The 18,371-nt window shown below is 35.5% G+C and overlaps 1 protein-coding gene across 2 annotated transcripts in view; it reads left to right on the top strand.

Annotated features, from left to right (window-relative positions):
* Window positions 1-3,924: 3,924 nt before the first annotated feature.
* LOC128991806 (neuropathy target esterase sws) overlaps window positions 3,925-18,371 on the top strand; it is a 57,050-nt gene continuing 42,603 nt past the window's right edge. Inside the window, exons 1-3 of one of the 2 annotated variants that reach the window (XM_054414999.1) lie at window positions 3,925-4,450; window positions 12,228-12,300; window positions 17,503-17,720. In XM_054414999.1, coding sequence (XP_054270974.1) covers window positions 4,319-4,450; window positions 12,228-12,300; window positions 17,503-17,720 — 423 coding nt within the window. In that variant the 5' untranslated portion in view covers window positions 3,925-4,318. The remainder of the gene's footprint in view (window positions 4,451-12,227; window positions 12,301-17,502; window positions 17,721-18,371) is intronic. The other variant, XM_054414997.1, reaches the window with a different exon arrangement.

Raw genomic sequence — 18,371 nt, 5'->3', positions numbered from 1 at the left:
TTACAATGTTTTGGAATTTTCTCCGTAACCATTAGGCGCATAATAACACTTCATACTAAATTATTTGTTTTTTTAAGCTCTACAAAGTGGTTTGGAAAGAAATTGCTAAATTTTATGTTTTTTGGGTCAAAAATGGGAAAAACCTATTTTTACCCCATAAAACCCCCCGTAAACCCCCGTTCCCATGGTCCGATCAAGCTGGATCGCGAACTCGTTCGAATAAACGTAGGTTTACACGTTTGTACCAAATTTCATCTAAATCGGATAATTTTTGCTCAAGTTATCGTGCTAACGGACAGACACACATATATATATATATATAAATATATAAATATATAAATATATATATATATATGAATTTGAACGGATGGTGTTTTTGGCCTCTAGGGACCTCAAAACGAAAAAAAAAATCGGTCCTGCGTCCAGGTCTTACCATGAGTACTACGGTAATAGCTTATTCCCTAAATGGGAAATTCGCTAAAAAACTCCAACCCCATGGTTCTAGTGCTTTTCTTTTATTTAATATTAATCAAAATGAATTTTACCGATCACCTTTTAGGTTTTGTTTTTCGAACGTTTATATCTTGGGAACCAATTCATATATTTAAATGAAACAAAAATTAAAATATTTAGAATTTTCTGGACTTGTTTCTTATTACCCCCTCATATTTTTCATTGGTTGCATATGGGTAGCAAAAGCCTTGTCTCTTAATACCCCGACAGGGTAATAAGAGACAGTGGGGTAAGCTAAAAATTCAATATTTTTTTACATAAAAAATTACGTTAATGTTATTGAATATATTATCAGAATTTTCTGTTTTTTTAGTACAACAACATATAATTATTTTTAATTAATCATACCCTTTATACCTTTAATATATTTTTTTTTTTGTCTCTTATTACCCCGGCTTCCTAGTTTAGTATGAAATGAATACATTTTCCAAATTTGATCAAAATATGTTCATAAACAAGCAAACTACTACAACCGTTTATTTATTCTACATAGTTTACACTTTTTTTATTTTATCTGTAAAGGTTTGACATTACTTCAAAACACTCACAATTATTTATCTTTTTAAGATCTACAAAATAGTTCAGAAAGAATTTAAGAATTTATATGTTTTTACGGTCAAAAATGAAAGCACCAATTTTTACTCCATTGAACCCATTATAAACACACTGGTTCGCAAACTTGTTTTAATAAAACAAAGGTTTACATGTTTTTGTACTATATTTAACAAAATAGGATAATTTTTGCTTGAGTTATTGATTGTGTTAACGGACACATATGTATATATTTGAATTTAAACGAAGGGTTGCTTTGGCCTCTGAGGACATCAACACGAAAAAGTAAATTGGTCCCATGTCTAAGTCTTACCATGAGACCTACGGTAGCTTATTCCCTATAAGGGAAATTCAATAAATTTTTTTAGCGAATTTCCCTATAGGGAAGTAGTTGTATTACCGTAGGTAGCACGGTAATGAGTGAAAATTTAAAAACGTACGTTTTCATGTCCCTGGCCTTTTACTTCGTAGATACTGGATTTGTAGTTTATTATTATGTATTTTAATATTTTTTGGGACAGGGGCAACATGTTACACACATTTATTTGGTTTTAAATAGGTTCTAGGTATTTTTTTCGTATTTTTAAAGTCTCGAAATTCACGACCATGACGTGTCCCTTGGGTACATTTTCCAACTTTCACGCTGTTTTTAGACTAATTATTTATGCCGAAATATATCAAGCCATATTTTTATGTCATCAATAGTTATTAAACTTACAAAAAAGGAGCATATTATAATTTTAGTGTCATTGCAAACTGACTACCATGACAAAATAAGTCTGTCCCTCGATTTGGCGTCACGACCATTTGTCAAAAATTTTCAACTTTGGAGCACGACAGTGGCAAGCCTGGCGTCGATTGCGTCAGTTCGTTTTAGAGACTAGTTCGGGGTGTACGTCAAGTTTGTTGTGCCGGTCGTTTTGTGTTGAAAGAAGTAGTTACAAGATTAATAAAGGTAATTTTGTGTTTTTTGTAATTTTGGTGTGTCCATGACCATACATAGTCATCTGATGAAGTAGACGTGGGGTTAATTTTTGTTGATTTGATATTTATGTTGCTACATTAACCTAGAAGTCCACTTTGTATCCTCGAACATGAGGTGCAGGGCTACCGCCAGAACAGAGCCAAATAACACGTAATGTCACGACCAAAGTTTCACGACCATCGCGGGTTTTTTCACGACCAATCCAGCCTTATGGATTATACTGTGTTTGGTCGTGACAATAACTTAAATATCATTGTAAATTGAACAGTTTAGTTCAATTGAAACACATATTTTTATTATAACTAACAGTATAGTTGAAGGATTGTTTACAAAGGTTTAAAATTTTTCAGACAATTCACGACCGTACCGCTTGTCCCTGACCATCACGTTGATGATTTCTATCATAAAAATTTCAAAAATTAAAATATCATCATATTTCAATGTTTTATACACAAAAGAAGTACACTTCTATAAAAACATAACGATTTTTCGGGTCTCAGGTAAGTTTTTTCGGAGTTATACAAACTTAAAAAGATTTTATTGGCTTTTTTCAACTTTTTGAGTTTTTTTATTTTTTTCTAGAAAGACCATATATACCAAAAGCTTAGTGAGCTGTTTATTGTATGATGGTCATAAAAGTAAATTAATTAATAGCAAAACATAGTTACAAAAATAATATTAACTATTTTTAAAATTCAGTTTTATGTCCGTGATGGTCGTGACATAATTTAGTGTTTTTCCATCAAAGATGCTCTATTAATAAAAAATCACCAAAGATATTGCGTTACCATGGACATTTTATGAAACTTCAAATGTCAATGAAATTAAAAAAATAAAAAAAGTTTCAAAAAACGGAACAAAAAATTTTAAAAGTGCTTTTCCTGAAAACGTACGTTTTTAAATTTTCACTCTAATAACTATGCCCAGGACCGATTTACTTTTTATCTTGATGTCCCCAGAGCCCAAAAATACCATTCGTTCTAATTTTTATATATGTATATATATATATATATATATATATGTTCGTAAACGCGACAACTTGAGTAATTTTTGTCCTATTTTGATGAAATTTGGTTTAAAAGTGTAAGGCAAGATGAACTTGAATGAGTTCGCGAACCAGCATGATCGGACCATGGGAACGGGGTTTGGCACTTCAAAGGCCGCGGCCTGGAGCCAAGGCCCCACTAGTCCTTGCTGGAGCACGGCCGCCTTTAACTCCTGAAGGTTATAATATGCACTTAGTGTCGTCCCCATCTTAAATAATTGAGATACATATATATATATATATATATATATATCTCAATTATTTAAGATGGGGACGTATATATATATATGGGGAAGTATATATATATATATATATATATATATATATATAAAGAGAGAGAAAGAGAGAGAGAGAGAGAGAGAGAGAGAGAGACTATAGCTATAGCAACACATCCAGGTTTGGACAGGTACATAGCATTTTTACAATATTATCGGGAAGGTTTAAAAACAATTCATATAAAAAGTTCAAAAGTTTGTTATCATTTTGTCAACAATGTATTAAATATGGTAACTAATTATTTTGCACCTGTTTGGTTTGGATAGATTATACAGTAGATAAACCAACGTGATTATTGGCATTGGCATTGCATTTGCTTTGTTTTTATGTGAGATATACTAATTTTATGCCATACACAACGTTACATCACAATAATTAATTGGGATAATCATTATTGATTATATTTTAAGCAGTACGTCATCGGTCATCTCCTCACAGCGACTGTCGCTTCGCTATCAGTTGATGACGTTTTTTGTTTTGAATCAACACATCAACACATGATTCACTCACGTCCTTTTGTTCGTTCTTTTCTCTTGCTTTACTGATTGTGATAAATAAATATAAATAACAAACAAAACAAACTGAACTGAAATGAACTAAACTAGTCATTCATTCGTCATCGTCAATCGTAGTTGCTTTGTTCCACAGAATATTGTGAAGTTACCATACGCTCTTGAACAAAACAAAGTGATACTTCTTCATAATTTGTATTTAGACCTTTGTGTATTGTTCTTACAAGTTTAACTTAACTTATTAACTTATTGTGATAGTGATTTTGTGATCTCTTGTGTTTTATTTTGATACGGTGTTTGATCCAGTTTATGTGGTTATGTACCTATGCCAGACAAAATCAGTACATTTGTTGCCTTAAAATGTAAACAACCGACTGTAATTTGCAAAGAAAATAAAGATAGATCAGGCCCTACATAGAATCATAGTTGAGTTTTATGGAAGAACCGAAAACAGGCAACATTATGGACTCGGTTTCGAGTGGTCTAGATCAGCTAGGCTCTCTATTTTCGATTAAAAATTCCATTGAGGAGTCTGAAGTTTCTAAAATCTTGGAAGAACATCAATGGGTAAGTCTGAATTTGGTAGCAAGCTCTACCTATGTTTCAATAGTAAGTGCTTTAAGGTAGGTAGCCTACTTAACTTACCCAGAAATTACCTACATATGCCTACATAAAGCCTACATATGGTGTAGTCTTGAATAGGCCTACCTATTAAGTTACCTTATTACCAAGTCTATGTTGTTGTTTGACCGAGACGTAGGAATTGGCTAACTCAGGAACTCACTAACTCGGTCGTGTGGCGGAACTGGCTAACTCTGGAACTGGCTAACCGTCTCAGTCAGGAATTGGCTAACTCCGGAACCCGCTAACTCGATTTTGTCTCGCGGCGGAATTCGCTAACTCTGGAAGTCGCTAACCCGGCCGCGCCCACTGCTCGGAGCGTTGCCAACCTTGTACGACAAAATAATCGTACACTGCCGTATTTCAAAATGTCAGTGTCTATAAAGATACAGTAAATGTTATTTTTTTTTTATCAATTCCACTTTTAACAGATAACTAGCCCAAAGTAATTAAAAGACAATTAAAAAATCATGAAAAAGTGTTTTTTATTAAACTGTACAATGGCCAGTTAAATGTTTATGATTTCGATCTTAAATATAAATGCCATCAGTATAAAAGAAAATAATAGAATATGAAAAATATTCAAAATTTAGTTTATTGGTAATAAATAATTAAACCTCTATGAAAATAAGCTAAAATACACGCAAGTTCTTAAACACGGAAAACAGATTTAATTGTAATGTCGTAATAAACCAAAACCATTAATTAATACAGTCATCAACCATCGTAACTTTCATAATTAATTCATAGATTTTAAATTAAATGTTCGTCATTGAACCGTCCAACTTACGTGTACAAATATGATGACATAGACTAAGTTTTTATCTAGGCCTAATAGTTTGAACCAAAGCATTGTAGACCTACTAGTAAATAGTTGCCTAATTCTAAAATGTGTTGAATTTTTTAGCAATAATGTTACATGTTTCAAAACAGTTTTTAGATTGTACACCTAAGCACCACTAGTAAAAAATAGGAGAAGATATAGGTAATATTCATATAATAAAACGTGACAGGGTTATTTTAATTCACGATTTTTAATAAACTAATTGACGGATTTTCCTGATTTGAGTGTTGGGTTTCCTTTATATTGCTTTCACAAACGATATAAACTATACCAAGCCATTGCTCGGTTCACCATTCCCCAGTACTGAGCTACACAATAGACAATAGCTTTGTTTTTGGATAAGATAGAATCAGCCTGGAAAAAAACTCCAGACTTTTAAAAAGTAAGCCTACTGAAAGAAGTAAAATTAATATTAATTCAACAAAATTAAGAGGATGACCCGGGTTCTACACTTATAGCCTACGATAAAAGAAATTTACAAGTTGTATTTATGCATAGACTAACTTTTAATGCAATCCATGAATACATTAGGCCTACCACTTTATAATGTATTGATAAATATTTGTTTAAATTCAATAGCTCTATTTAAAAATACATAACCACTACAATGTAATTCTGTAATGACGTTTAACGTGTAAATTTTATTATGATTTATGATTTAAGGTTACTACAAGCCCAGTATATAAAATACGAACTCAAAAATTTTATTTGCAGAAGTTCACAAAATGGTATTTATTTGAATAAAAGAAATAAATGGCGGACTACGAAAATAGATATTTCATAACATGTAATAGATCCAAATTAAATGTGTATTTTTATCTTTTTCATACCAATAAGCTACTATTTAAGTAAGAAACCCACATATAAAACATACTCCCTTATATTAGTACATTTCTCATCCTTATGGATGATCTGAAGACAGTTGTATTGTTAGTTCTGTCCGGTGTACTGTCTTTAGAGGTCGTGTTTGGTTTACAATTGTTTCTTGTTTTCAGTAATTTAAAACCTCGTTTAACCAAATAAAACGTTCTAATCACAACTAATAACACGTCCCCTAGTTATATAACCAAACAGTAAGGAACAAATCATGAAGTTAACTATAAAATAATCGAAACACAATTTTGTCGACACTAGCGATCAGTGTCACCGGACATGAACTAGACACGAAAAACGAGCTTCAAAGTTTACAATGGGATGTAAAGTTTACTTGTGTTGGTTAGTCTATGGTAAGACTATAATGCATTTTCCACCCTAATAATCATAAGAACTTCTCTGTGGTTAAACATACTTCAAAATATATTTATTTTATCGACTACGTTGCTCTTACTCCTAATTAAGCGTAGGATACGACATTATGGTGCCGATACGATACAGGTACTACACTTTCGGCAACACTGGCCAAAAATATTCGTGCTTGGCTCCCATTGGACGGCCCGCGAGGCCTCTGATTGGGAGTTAGCGAGTTCCGTACGAGGACGGAATTCGCTAACCCGGCTCTAGAGCGGGATAGCGGGTTCCGGAGTTAGCCAATTCCGAAACCGAACAAGTTAGCGAGTTCCTCTCATCGACCAAATTTGAAGATAGGGCATTTAACATGGGGTTAGCGAGTTCCAGAGTTAGCCAATTCCGCGGACCCGTTTGACCAGCATAGCAGATAAGCTCCGTGTTCCGTGGTTGAATATATTTCCAAGGTGACAGGGGAAATTTCTCAACCTCTATCGGTTGGTTTTGAACAACATCTTTAAGGGGGGTTTTTTCAAGCATAAAAACTACCAGAACTGTCCCCATTTACAAGAAGAGAGAGCGAGATAGATTGGACAGCTATAGGTCCGTTTCTATCTTACCAATATTCGGTCAAGTCTTAGAGCTTTGCAAACACCTATAGAGGCAAATAACTTCCTGGCGGAAGGTCAATTTGGATTCCATTAAGGCCGGTCCACAACAGGCGCGGTCATGATGCTTGCAGGTTTGGTTGGCGAGGCATTTGAGGCTTGCAACACAGTCATCCTCACATTGTGCGACCTAAATTGTGTATCCGATTGTGTCAACTATGCCCTACTGGTTTGGAAGTTGGAGAGTTAAAGAGTAGGCCTATGTGGAAATGGAATGGCCCCCTCAGTTGTTCTCAGAACAATTGAGTCATAGGCCTATAATTTGGGTAAACGCCGGTGGTATCTAACGAGGGGGCAACTTCAGTACCTCTAGAGGTAGAATATGGGGTTCCATAAGGGTCTGTAATTGGGCCGATTCTTTTCCTAGTCATGATAAACGACTTTTGACAAGAGTGGACATTTTGTACTAGGCCTATTTGCTGACGACACCACCTTTGTGCCACGAGGACTACAAGTTGAAGAATAACTCTCTTTCAGTCTATAGGTAGCGGTCCGAGCTGATCAGCACTAACTTGAGGCTTCAAACTGATTTGAGTCCAATGGCTTCCAGTTTAACCAAACCAATACACAGTCTTTCGTCTGCAGCCTGGCCAAACATGCTCCTCCCAATGATCCAATGAAGCTGCTTGGTTTTACGCTGGGCCGGAAACTAACCTGGAGTGACCACTTGGACCAGGGCTTCAGTAAACTGTCAAGGGTCCTACAACTTCCTTCTCCTGAAACTTGGGTTTCTGGTTATGGAGAAATACCTCTCTTGAGTTTGTACCATGTGAACTTTAGTTTGCTGTTATGGGGAAATTTATGCACGACCGAAGACATCTTGGTTCAGCAAAAAAGAGAGTTAAGAATAACCTTGATTGAGGGTGCAAGCCTATCTTTGCTAGGCTGGGAATTCGTACAACAGTGTTTAAAAAGTCACTCTATCCTCGCATGCATAAAATGCGTATTAGATAGTATTGAGGATTTTCCTTCTAGAGCAGCAACACATCATCATCTTACTAGGCATCGTACCTGACTAGATCACCCTAGAGTTAGACACTCAGGACTCAGAAGGCCTTTAGTTATGGATATTTAGTTTTCAATATTCCATATGTCGACTGGTCCATGCCTGATCCATTATGCCCTACTGCTTCATCTAGAGCTGTTAATGAGCTGGCTTGCATCCTCACTCTGAAACAGTTCAACAAAGTGTTCAATGCAAGAGGAGTACTCCTGGACTTGGTTCTTTCATCAAGTGATCTGTGTGTTCGTGAAGAGGTAGCACCCCTGTTACCTATTGATGCTCAGCATCCAGCACTTGACATAGTTCTTCAACCAAAATCATTCCTGTCTAAACCTAAATTTACTTTCATTCTAAACCTTATGGGGTGTCGTCACGCTGATATCTTTCACAGTCTCCTTGAGGCGAATCTTACTCCTGATGTTCACTCTTCTGACCTAAATACCTCGTTTCAGTTATTTTGTGTTACCTTGAAGAATATTATTCTTCAAAATACACTGCTCAAGAAAATTGGTAGCACCAGCTTCCCTTGCTGGTTCTCTACTGATCTAATCAACCTTATCGTTGAGAAAAAACAACTTCACCGGATTTACAAGAATACCCTAGATAGATTGTCCTACTTGGAGTTTTCGAGATTAAGAGAAGAATGTCGTCGGCAGTCAAGGCATTGCTACAGAGAATACATTGTATATGTTCAAAACTGTCTTCCCAACAACCCCAAAGTTTTTTGGACATTTGTCAATAACCTAAAACGTCAAGAGATTGTCCCAAGTAAACTGACACACAATGATCTGTCGTCAACTCAGCCTGAGCAGATGTGTGAACTATTTGCTAGTTTCTTTTCATCTGTATTCTCTCCTCCATCAAACCCTACAGTTCAGTATAACTTTAATACCGTAAACTGCTTGAGTAAACTTTCTTTCACTGCAAATGAAGTGTTCGAAGCATTAGGAGATTTGGATACTTCTAAAGGCTGTGGACCTGATCTCATTCCTTAAGTGTTCTAAGATATTGCAGAGTATTACTGTGTGACCCTCTTCATGTTCTGTTCAACAAATCCCTTCGTAGTGGAGTTTTCCCTGATATTCTCAAGCTTGTATATGTGATACCTATACACAAAGCAGGTTCAAAGGAGGATGTTAACAATTATAGACCTGTGGTTATACAATCTGCTGTGGCTAAGGTGTTTGAGAAGTTGGTCGTAAAGAAGCTCACTCCCTCTATTTAGAAGTTTCCTCTCTCCGAGACAACATGGATTTACCTTTGGTAGATCTACCGCTACCAACTTGGCTGTGATGGAAACTGAAATAATTAAGGCGTTCAATGCTCGCCAGCAATTAGACGCTATCTACCTTGATTTCTCTAAGGTGTTTGATAGAGTTAGCCACTACCATCTCCTGGCTAAATTAAAAGCTTATGGAATAATTGCAGAGCTCCTAGATTGGTTCGGATCCTATCTTTCCAACCATAAGTTGAGAGTTAGATTCTTTGGACACTTATCAACTGAATTTGAAGTTACGTCGGGTGTACCCCAGGGCTCGCATTTGGGACCGTATCTTTTTAACACCTTTGTGAATGATATTGTTGAGGTTATTGGGTCTGACTGACTGCTTTTTGCAGATGACTTGAAAGTGTATGGAAAAATTACCTCACCGGCTGATTGTCTGTTGCTTCAGGAGAGTCTCCAGGCTATTGTGAATTGGTGCCAGATAAACAACATGTCACTTAATGTGAAGAAATGCAACTGTATTACATTTCATAGAACTAAATATGCCATCATCTTCGACTACAAACTGGATAACATTCCACTGACTCGTGAGAGTATCCGTGACCTCGGTGTAATGCTTGCTCAGGATTTGAGACCCAATTTACATATCCAAAACATCTGTGCGAAAGCATCTAGATCTCTTGGCCTGTTAGCACGTTCTTCCAGAGACTTTGATGACCTCCGCTCTCTTAGGACACTATTGCGCCCTTGTACGTCCGCTGCTTGAATATAACTGTGTAGTATGGTCGCCGCATCAGATTACCCTGGTTCGGGAGCTTCAGACCATCCAAGACAGGTTCTTACGTCTCCTTGGCTGTCGGATGGGGTTTGCCTTCAGAGAAGTTCCTATTAGAGATCTCGAGCCATTGTTCAACCTTCAAAGCTTGGAAGCCAGAAGAGATGTTTTTGGAGTAGTGTTTCTGCACAAGCTGGTGAATGGTTCCGTGGACTGTCCGTAGCTGTTAAGCCAGATTGGTTTCCTTTGTCGTACTGGAACCAGATCTACCGACCTTTTTGGAAGACGGCATGTGAGCACCAACTATGATGCAAACAGCCTCAACAACAGTTCCACATCAGTCAAGAGGAGCCTGCTTAGAGTCACAACTGATGAGCTCTACAGCCTGCGGCAATGACACATAGCTTGTAATGTATGTAGACACAATCTGTACCTTTGTTAGTATTGAATAAGTTAGATTATATTTTTTGTTAGCAATTCAGTATTCATTAGTTTTACAAAAGTCAAATTATTTATATTGTTGTCTTTTTAAAATATTTATTTGTTGTTATTGTTGCATGATCAAAGTAAAAAAAAATATTTATTATTGTTGTCAATCTGAAAATATTTTATTTGTTTGTTAATGGTTTGATAAATGGTATATGGTTATGTTATTGTTACAAGTCAGGAGCCCCGCGTAACAATAGCCAGGCGCCGTCTCAAAAGGGTTGTTTGTTTACAAAGGTTTCTCCGTACGTGCCAGTGAAAGACAATAGACCCATGTCAACGGACTACGTCAATAGGGTCTTTGACATCCACCAGAAGCTTCTACGGCCTACGGTGATCTGTAAACAGCTTTGTTTGGGCTACTAGGTGCCTCCAGAATGTTCCACGGTAAACTTATATAAGGGACCGTCTTCCGGCACACGGCAGTTGAGTTGAGTTGAGCCTTCCGAGAATCGTCGCAGCAAGCGCCCGTCGGTGTTAGTGACCAGTGCTAGTGCTAGTGAGAGTGACAGTGTAGTGACGGTGTAGAGACAGTGTAGTGACACTAGTGACAGTATAGTGACAGTGTTGTGACAGAAGTAGTGATAAATCCTGTAGAGGCTAGCTGTAAGTAGAAACATTGTTAATTAGAATAGGCTTTAGCTAGGTTTAGATAGGGTTAGTTAGGTGTTAGGTAATTCTAATATCTGTAAAAATATAGAATAATACGTGTAAATAAATAAGTAATATAAAATCGCCAAGTTTTTATTGTAAGAACCTGTCAAGCCCGCAACATTATATTGTTACATGTTCAATGTACACATTTTTTGCTGTAGAATTTAGACTTATTGTATTAATACATTGCTGCTGTTGTTGTTGATTATTTGTAACATTTGTATCACATCTTGCCTTGATTTTTATTGTTATTTCTTTGTAATGTATCAATGTAATGGGTTTCCCGTTGGAATAAATAAATAAATAGATCCATAACAATATATAATAAGTTGCCAAACCTCATCTTATTCCTACCCCTTGACAAAAGGGACTTCCTTAAGATACTTAGGCCTACTGCATATTTTAAAGGAAAGGTCTACTAGGCTATTTGCTGAAGGAGTATATTTCGATAACCTTCGATTAGTCCTAGGCTGAAGTACGCCAATCCACAGTCAGTGTTTCCTAATTATGTTAATAAAATTTGTAAATATGTAGGGCCTACCGGTATATATACTTAATCAAGTGTTTTATGTTTTTAATGATGCTATCAATCCCCTATAGGGTTCCCCATGGGGTAAAAGATTAAGTAGGCCTACCGGTAATAATATGTGAAACTTATTACAATGACTTTGGCTATTTATTACAAAAAAAAGGAAAAAAAAACTTAATACTTGTAAGTTTGTTTTTTTTTTTGGGCCAATCCATTAATAACGAGCCTCTCCCCTAGGATAAACACGAGCAAAGGGATCTGAAGTCGGAAGTACATTTTTAAAATCAGTTAGATTAATAATTTCACTTTTTTCAGATTGCTGCCCTAATAACAGTTCTGTTGATGGTGATAACGACCACTCTTATTTGGAGAAAATGGAAAAACAAAGGTGAGTCTTGAACCCTTTAGTCTATTCATGCTGTCTAAATGGCCGGGTTTGTGCTCTTTGGGAAATAAAACTATATTTATTAGTTATCCCTGTTGTCAGCCTTTACATTACATAGCACACTATATTACAGGAACACTGTGACCTACTTTTTGCCTCCTCATTTCAGTCTAGCAACAGCTTTTTATCATGTACTGGTCAATTCCACCAAAGTGTGCCTCCTCGTGATTTGTAAATCAATGCTTCATATTTCTTTTTATTTTTGATTGGCTACAGTTTTCATTAATTAGTATTGCCATTCAATTGTGTGCTGGGTCACAAAGAAGTATTATGTACCTCTCAGTGGCTAGACAGGGAATCTAAACTACTAGGGCGGCACGGATTGGACGAGCGGTTGGCACAGCAATTATTAAAAGTAAATAACATTGAATGTAATATGAGTACCCCACTACGGCGGGACGGCCGGCAACGGACGTCCGGCAGCTTTCATAAAACTGCTCATTTTATGTTTTGTTATCTTAAGCATATTCCTGGAGAAGGTTGTAAATAACATATTTTTTCCTATTTTTGAGATTTTGAAGAATTAAAATATAATGCTTACTGAAATCTGGTAGGCTATTTTAATGGTACCTGATCAAAAAGACAGTGTGCGTCTCCTCATGTTTGTAATTCACTGTGACCTCTGCTGGGTTAATTAAAACCTGGCCTCTATAGGTTCTTAAAGTTTTGAGGTGGATCTTTTGAAAGTGGGCTAATATTACTTAATTTTCATGTTATAAAATTCAAACCACACCCCAAATTTTTTTCCAATTTATAAAGTCATGATTTTACTTTGCCTCACAGCTAAAGGAGTGAAACCAAAGTGTATTTTATGAAACTAAGCTGTATAAATTAGGCCTAGTTTTGTTTCTACATACAAACCTAATGGTGGTCAGGCTTATACAAACACTTGTTTAAATGGTAGATTTAAAGATCCACATTATTCCCTTCTCTGTCCTCATTGGGAAACGGAGCCACGCCCACCGGTGGCCCTAACCTGGGGCCAAACCCTCTTGCGCTTCATTCGGCTTCAGTTTGCACACCAACTAGCCCATACCCTGAAAATCCCACTTCCCCCAAACACCTTACCCATGAGTAGGAGAGAGAAATCAATTAATAGTTCCAAAAAAAAAAACAAAAAAAACATTAATTTGGTACATTAACGAGTTGTACTTGTAGGCGTTAGACTAACTGGGGAGTGAAACAAAGTTAACTGGTCATATATTGATGATTTCTCAGGTACCAACAAGTAAGAATCAAAAATATATCCACTTTTCAACTAAACTGAAGTTATTTCAAATAAATTCAATCAGTAGCTATAAACGAGTTGGGCTTGGTTATTTTTTTTTTATTATTTAATCAATGATCTTGGATTATCAGACATGTTGATTAAAACGCTGGCGAGACTATCTAGTATAATGACGTTGCAAGTGAAGTAGATGACTGCACAATTATTTGACCCCAAGCTATCTTCGTAACCTGTGTTAAATATAAATTTAGATTGCATTGTTTGTATATTGATAATTTATTAATTGTGTTCCCTATTTGTTCTTTTATCATAAAGTATTAAAACAAGTTGAATTGGTATGCCGTAAAGATCCTTTCCATTTAAAGTGTATTCACTTTTACATCATTTATCAAGGAACTCATCAACACTGCATTCACCTTTTTGTTATTAAATGACTTTTGGTTTTTGGACTTTTGGACAATGGTTTTTGTTGTTGAGCTATTACTATTTAGGCTACTTTAAATTTATTTTGTGATTTACCTTAAGTTATTGCTTGATTATGAGTAGGCCTATCTAAAGGTCAACTCTTTCACAAAAAAAATGTTAGTGGTAAATTAGCAAATCTGGTTGGTCAAAGCCACAAAATGTACCCTCTATAAATTATACATTTCACTGTAATATTGTCACCAAGATATGATTTGCACACAATACTAGAATCCCATTATTCTTAACGGTTTTTCATTCCAGAACAAACCAAATACATAGTCAGGAGTTTTCTATCCTCTTATCTCAAATATAGTGTCCCATTTTTTAAAAATTAAATAACTAAACTGTTATTAAAATATTTTAATCTGTAAATTGTATAGATTGTATAATATAAATTTATGTTTTATTACACTTTGAAATAGAAGGAGAGATGATGTTAAGTTTATAACAATTACTCAATAGCTAACAATCATTCTAGAGGCTAATTGAAAATTCAAAGTAATGAATGAAGACGGTGAATTTAGTGAGTCGGTGGCTCAGTCGGTAGCGTCACGGACTTCGGGCCCAAGGCAGCGATGTTGTGTGTTCGGATCCTGGCCACTGCCGATAACATGTTATCAGTACAGTTCACCTTTGTACTGTACCGGCTCACTCCTTGCTTTGCTGTAAACGATCCACGCATGGGCGCTTAGTCTATGTGGACGGGCAAATGCAAGGTTAAAAGAGGCCGCCAACCTCTTTTATTAAAAAAAAAAAAAAAAAAAAAAAAATGATCATTTCACTGTAAGACGTATAAATTATTCATTTGAGAAGATGACATTAGGATGTTGTGTAATTTATTTATCATTAATTCAAAACAAAATGAGTTTCCCTTCTGTATACGAGTTTCTTTGATATGTATGTTTGTTCACCTTGTGTACACTTAAACAACAGTTGGATACAAAGTTCAATTTTTCTTATTGAAATCTAAAATGTTCAGTAATGGTTTGTAAAATAATTAATTACTAGTGGCCTGTAGGGGCCATAGCCCCTAAATTTAGACACAATCGTCCATATGAAGGCGACTCCCCATTTCACGACAGTAAATCAGAAATGTATATATGAATTTGTTCCTGAATTTTAAAACAGTAAGGCTCATTTCCCGGAATCTCTTTTTGTGTAGCGGAAAGCGACGCAAAGGCCATTGCACTGTTCACTGTTGTATTGCCTTATGTTTTTGATGAAGTTAGAATCATGTGAAAACAGTTCTTTTAGTTCGTCATTTACTTGTGGTTGTGGCATGTTAATGAGTCCATTGTGGCAACATGCGTTGAACTGTCCATTTGTGGCCTCCTCTTTGAAGTGAAATGAGCCTCAATGCATGCAAGTGCTGTTAAGAGGACCTAGATTGTGAGAAACAACACTCAACTCATTTTCCAGCTTTCTTGAACACAGGTTGTAAACCAGCCTGTGGATTTCTTTAATAGGTAGGCCTTACATGACGTTCTCTGCATTTCTTGTGTCAGTTGAATTCCTGGATACTCTTTCACGACTTGCAGGTCTTCCCCTACCATGTATAGTTAAATATAAATTTAACTCATTATACAAACGGAAAACAAAATAAAACAAACGAAAACATTTAATTTTGAAACATTATTTAACAACATTGACTTTCGGAATAGATGGAAACATTGCAAATGAATAAGTAACCGCTGATAAGAATGCAGACGTTTTTCAGTCACCATGGTTTTCTTATGGTGGATATTTTACGTTATATCTAGTTTTCTGGTAACTTTATGGAAATTCTGCTATTTTTCCCAAGTCCCTGGGGTCAAGACCTTTAATTTAAGACCCCTCCCACGTTTCTGCAACTTACCAAACGTCCACAATTTTCTGGTAAAAATTTTGTCTTACAGAATTATACCTATATATAAGGATATTTAATATTTATTTAAATATAGTTTACAAAAAACCTATATTTTTGTTGTTTTCTAAAGTTTTTGTTTTAACCACAGTCAAAATAATTTTAGCAACTTGTGTAGCAAACATTGATTTCTTCCAGCTCTCCTAGATAACTTCTCTTAACAGTTAATCTTTGTACATAGTTTATTATATGTATACTCCATTTTCAACTCATGAATGTATTTCATGTATTATACATGAAATTGATTTAAACTAGATAACCTGTTGCTCAAAATCAAGCAACACTTCAACTTTAAATAAAAGAATAAAGATCGAAAGTATAAACAGCTAGACCTCATTCAAAAAGTCAAATAAGAATCTCATTTAACTCCTTGCTTTCTATTAAGCTCTCATTTAAGCTCTCTTCCCCACAAATCTCTGTCACAGTCTTAAAAGATTGGACAAATTGGTTGGTGTTTTCAATGTGTGACCCTATTTCCCGCTTAAGATTTTCATTACATTATTTGTCTGCATTTATATTTCTTACGCTTGTTGGGTTCCTGTGAAAATGTCGTATTTAGGATCCCGACCTTGAGGAATGAGAGGACCTACTCGGTTGTAAAACAAGTCATAGATCCCATCCGTGATCCTCTCATCTAAATGAGCTTCGGAGCTGACTATGACAAAGGCGGGATTGAATTGACGAATTATATCCAAATAACCTCTGAATCTAAGTCCCAAGGCCTGTTTTCAGATTGGGAGTTTCCAATAAGTCTCTGAAAGTTTGGAAAATTCTGCAAATGAGGTAAACGAACCTTTCCGTTATGGCAACAAAGAGTAAAGATTGAGCTTTTCGGCCATTCTTTTCTTGCTTAAAAGCACTTTAAAACATCCACTGCAACATACCGTACTCTAACCAAAACTACACGAGTACCTATTCAGTCAAATGTGATGTAAGGTTAATCAATTCAACTATTACAAACAATTTGTTGTCAAGTCTTGCTAGGAAATACTTTATTTATGAACCAGACTTAGTAAACAGATATTGAAATAAAAATGTAAATTCCATCTTTGCTCGGGAAGAAATAAGTCATGCAATCTGTGATTAACCTTAAGAACTATTTCAAACCATGCCCATATGTTAAGTAAGTTGTAAAAAAAAGTGAATTGAGTTTGTTCCAATACTGATGGATAGCACCACTGTTCCAAAATTTTAGTCCTTAACCGTACATGCCCTTTATTAATATTCTGAGACGTATTTGCACATCTACGTGAAAATAAATACCTTTAATTTGACACATCAAACGTTAAAATCCGTCCAGCTGTTATCGCGTTATGCCCACGAGAAGAAAACTTCTTGCATATTAATACATAGATTATTTTCATAAGCCTTTAAAGAAATTTTAGATCTATTTTTTGGTAATCCTGGCTGGGAATAAAATAATCCTGCTTAAGTTTTTTTCTTACCTTAAATATATTTTTTTTTTTTTTTTATTGCCTTACTAACTTAGTATAGCGGCTAATTGTCCTAATTCTTTATTTATTTAATTTTTTCAAACTTTTGTTTTCAGAATTGTTGCCAGAAGTGAAAGAGCTTGTTGGAGTTTCGACTCGACCTCGGTTTCGGAAGAGAGACAAAGTTCTATTCTACGGTCGGAAGATAATAAGGAAAGTAAAGTCATTCTCGGGAACCGTTCATGGGGTGCAGGGGAGGAAACGCAAGTTGGTGATGAAGTTCGCCCGTCGTCTGCTGCAGATGAGAAAAGATAATGTCCCGCAGCAACTCAAGGTAAAGTAGCGACCAAGTGTTGTAATTTAAGTACAGTAGTTCTATAGGGTGTTATGAATATTTAACTTATTCATAAAACAAAAGTAACAAAGAAAGGTAGATAATTTTCTTTTTTTACTAAGCTCAAGCTCTGTTTCACAATTACCATTTAATCAGAATGTCTACTGGTTATTGAATTCACTGCAAAGTCAATAAATGAATTCTAAATCATAGACATACCATATATCGAGGGCACAAAAATAAAGTAGGTAAAATCAGTTTAGCTATAAATAGCTAGTAGTAAACAGCCTTTTAAATTATCATCTTAGCACAGGTTAGTATAACGTAATGGAGTTAAAAGCAACACTTTATAAACAGGTAATAAATGTAGGAGCCAATAGAAACATTGCATTTGAATCTGCTGGTGTAAAGTATAAGTTTCACCTAGGCCTATATTTATATGTTACAGCTAATAGCAACGGTGTTGTGATGTCAGTTCTCTCTCTTACTGCCCTAACATATGGCCTAGTCAGCCAGCCAGCAACAGCAGCGCTCCTAGTTTATAGAGTATACTTAAGCAGATTCAAAATGAAACTGTTTTTTGCTCATGATTTTTCAAGGTTAGGTCTTCATTCTGTGGTAGTTGTGTACAACTAATATGCTACATATACA

This window comes from Macrosteles quadrilineatus, unplaced genomic scaffold (assembly GCF_028750875.1).
Source record: "Macrosteles quadrilineatus isolate MER2022 unplaced genomic scaffold, UCM_ALF_1.0 Scaffold_4__1_contigs__length_99947679, whole genome shotgun sequence".
Taxonomy (NCBI): domain Eukaryota; kingdom Metazoa; phylum Arthropoda; class Insecta; order Hemiptera; family Cicadellidae; genus Macrosteles; species Macrosteles quadrilineatus.
Note: the sequence above shows the minus strand (reverse complement) of the source record. Positions and strands in the feature narration are given on the sequence as shown.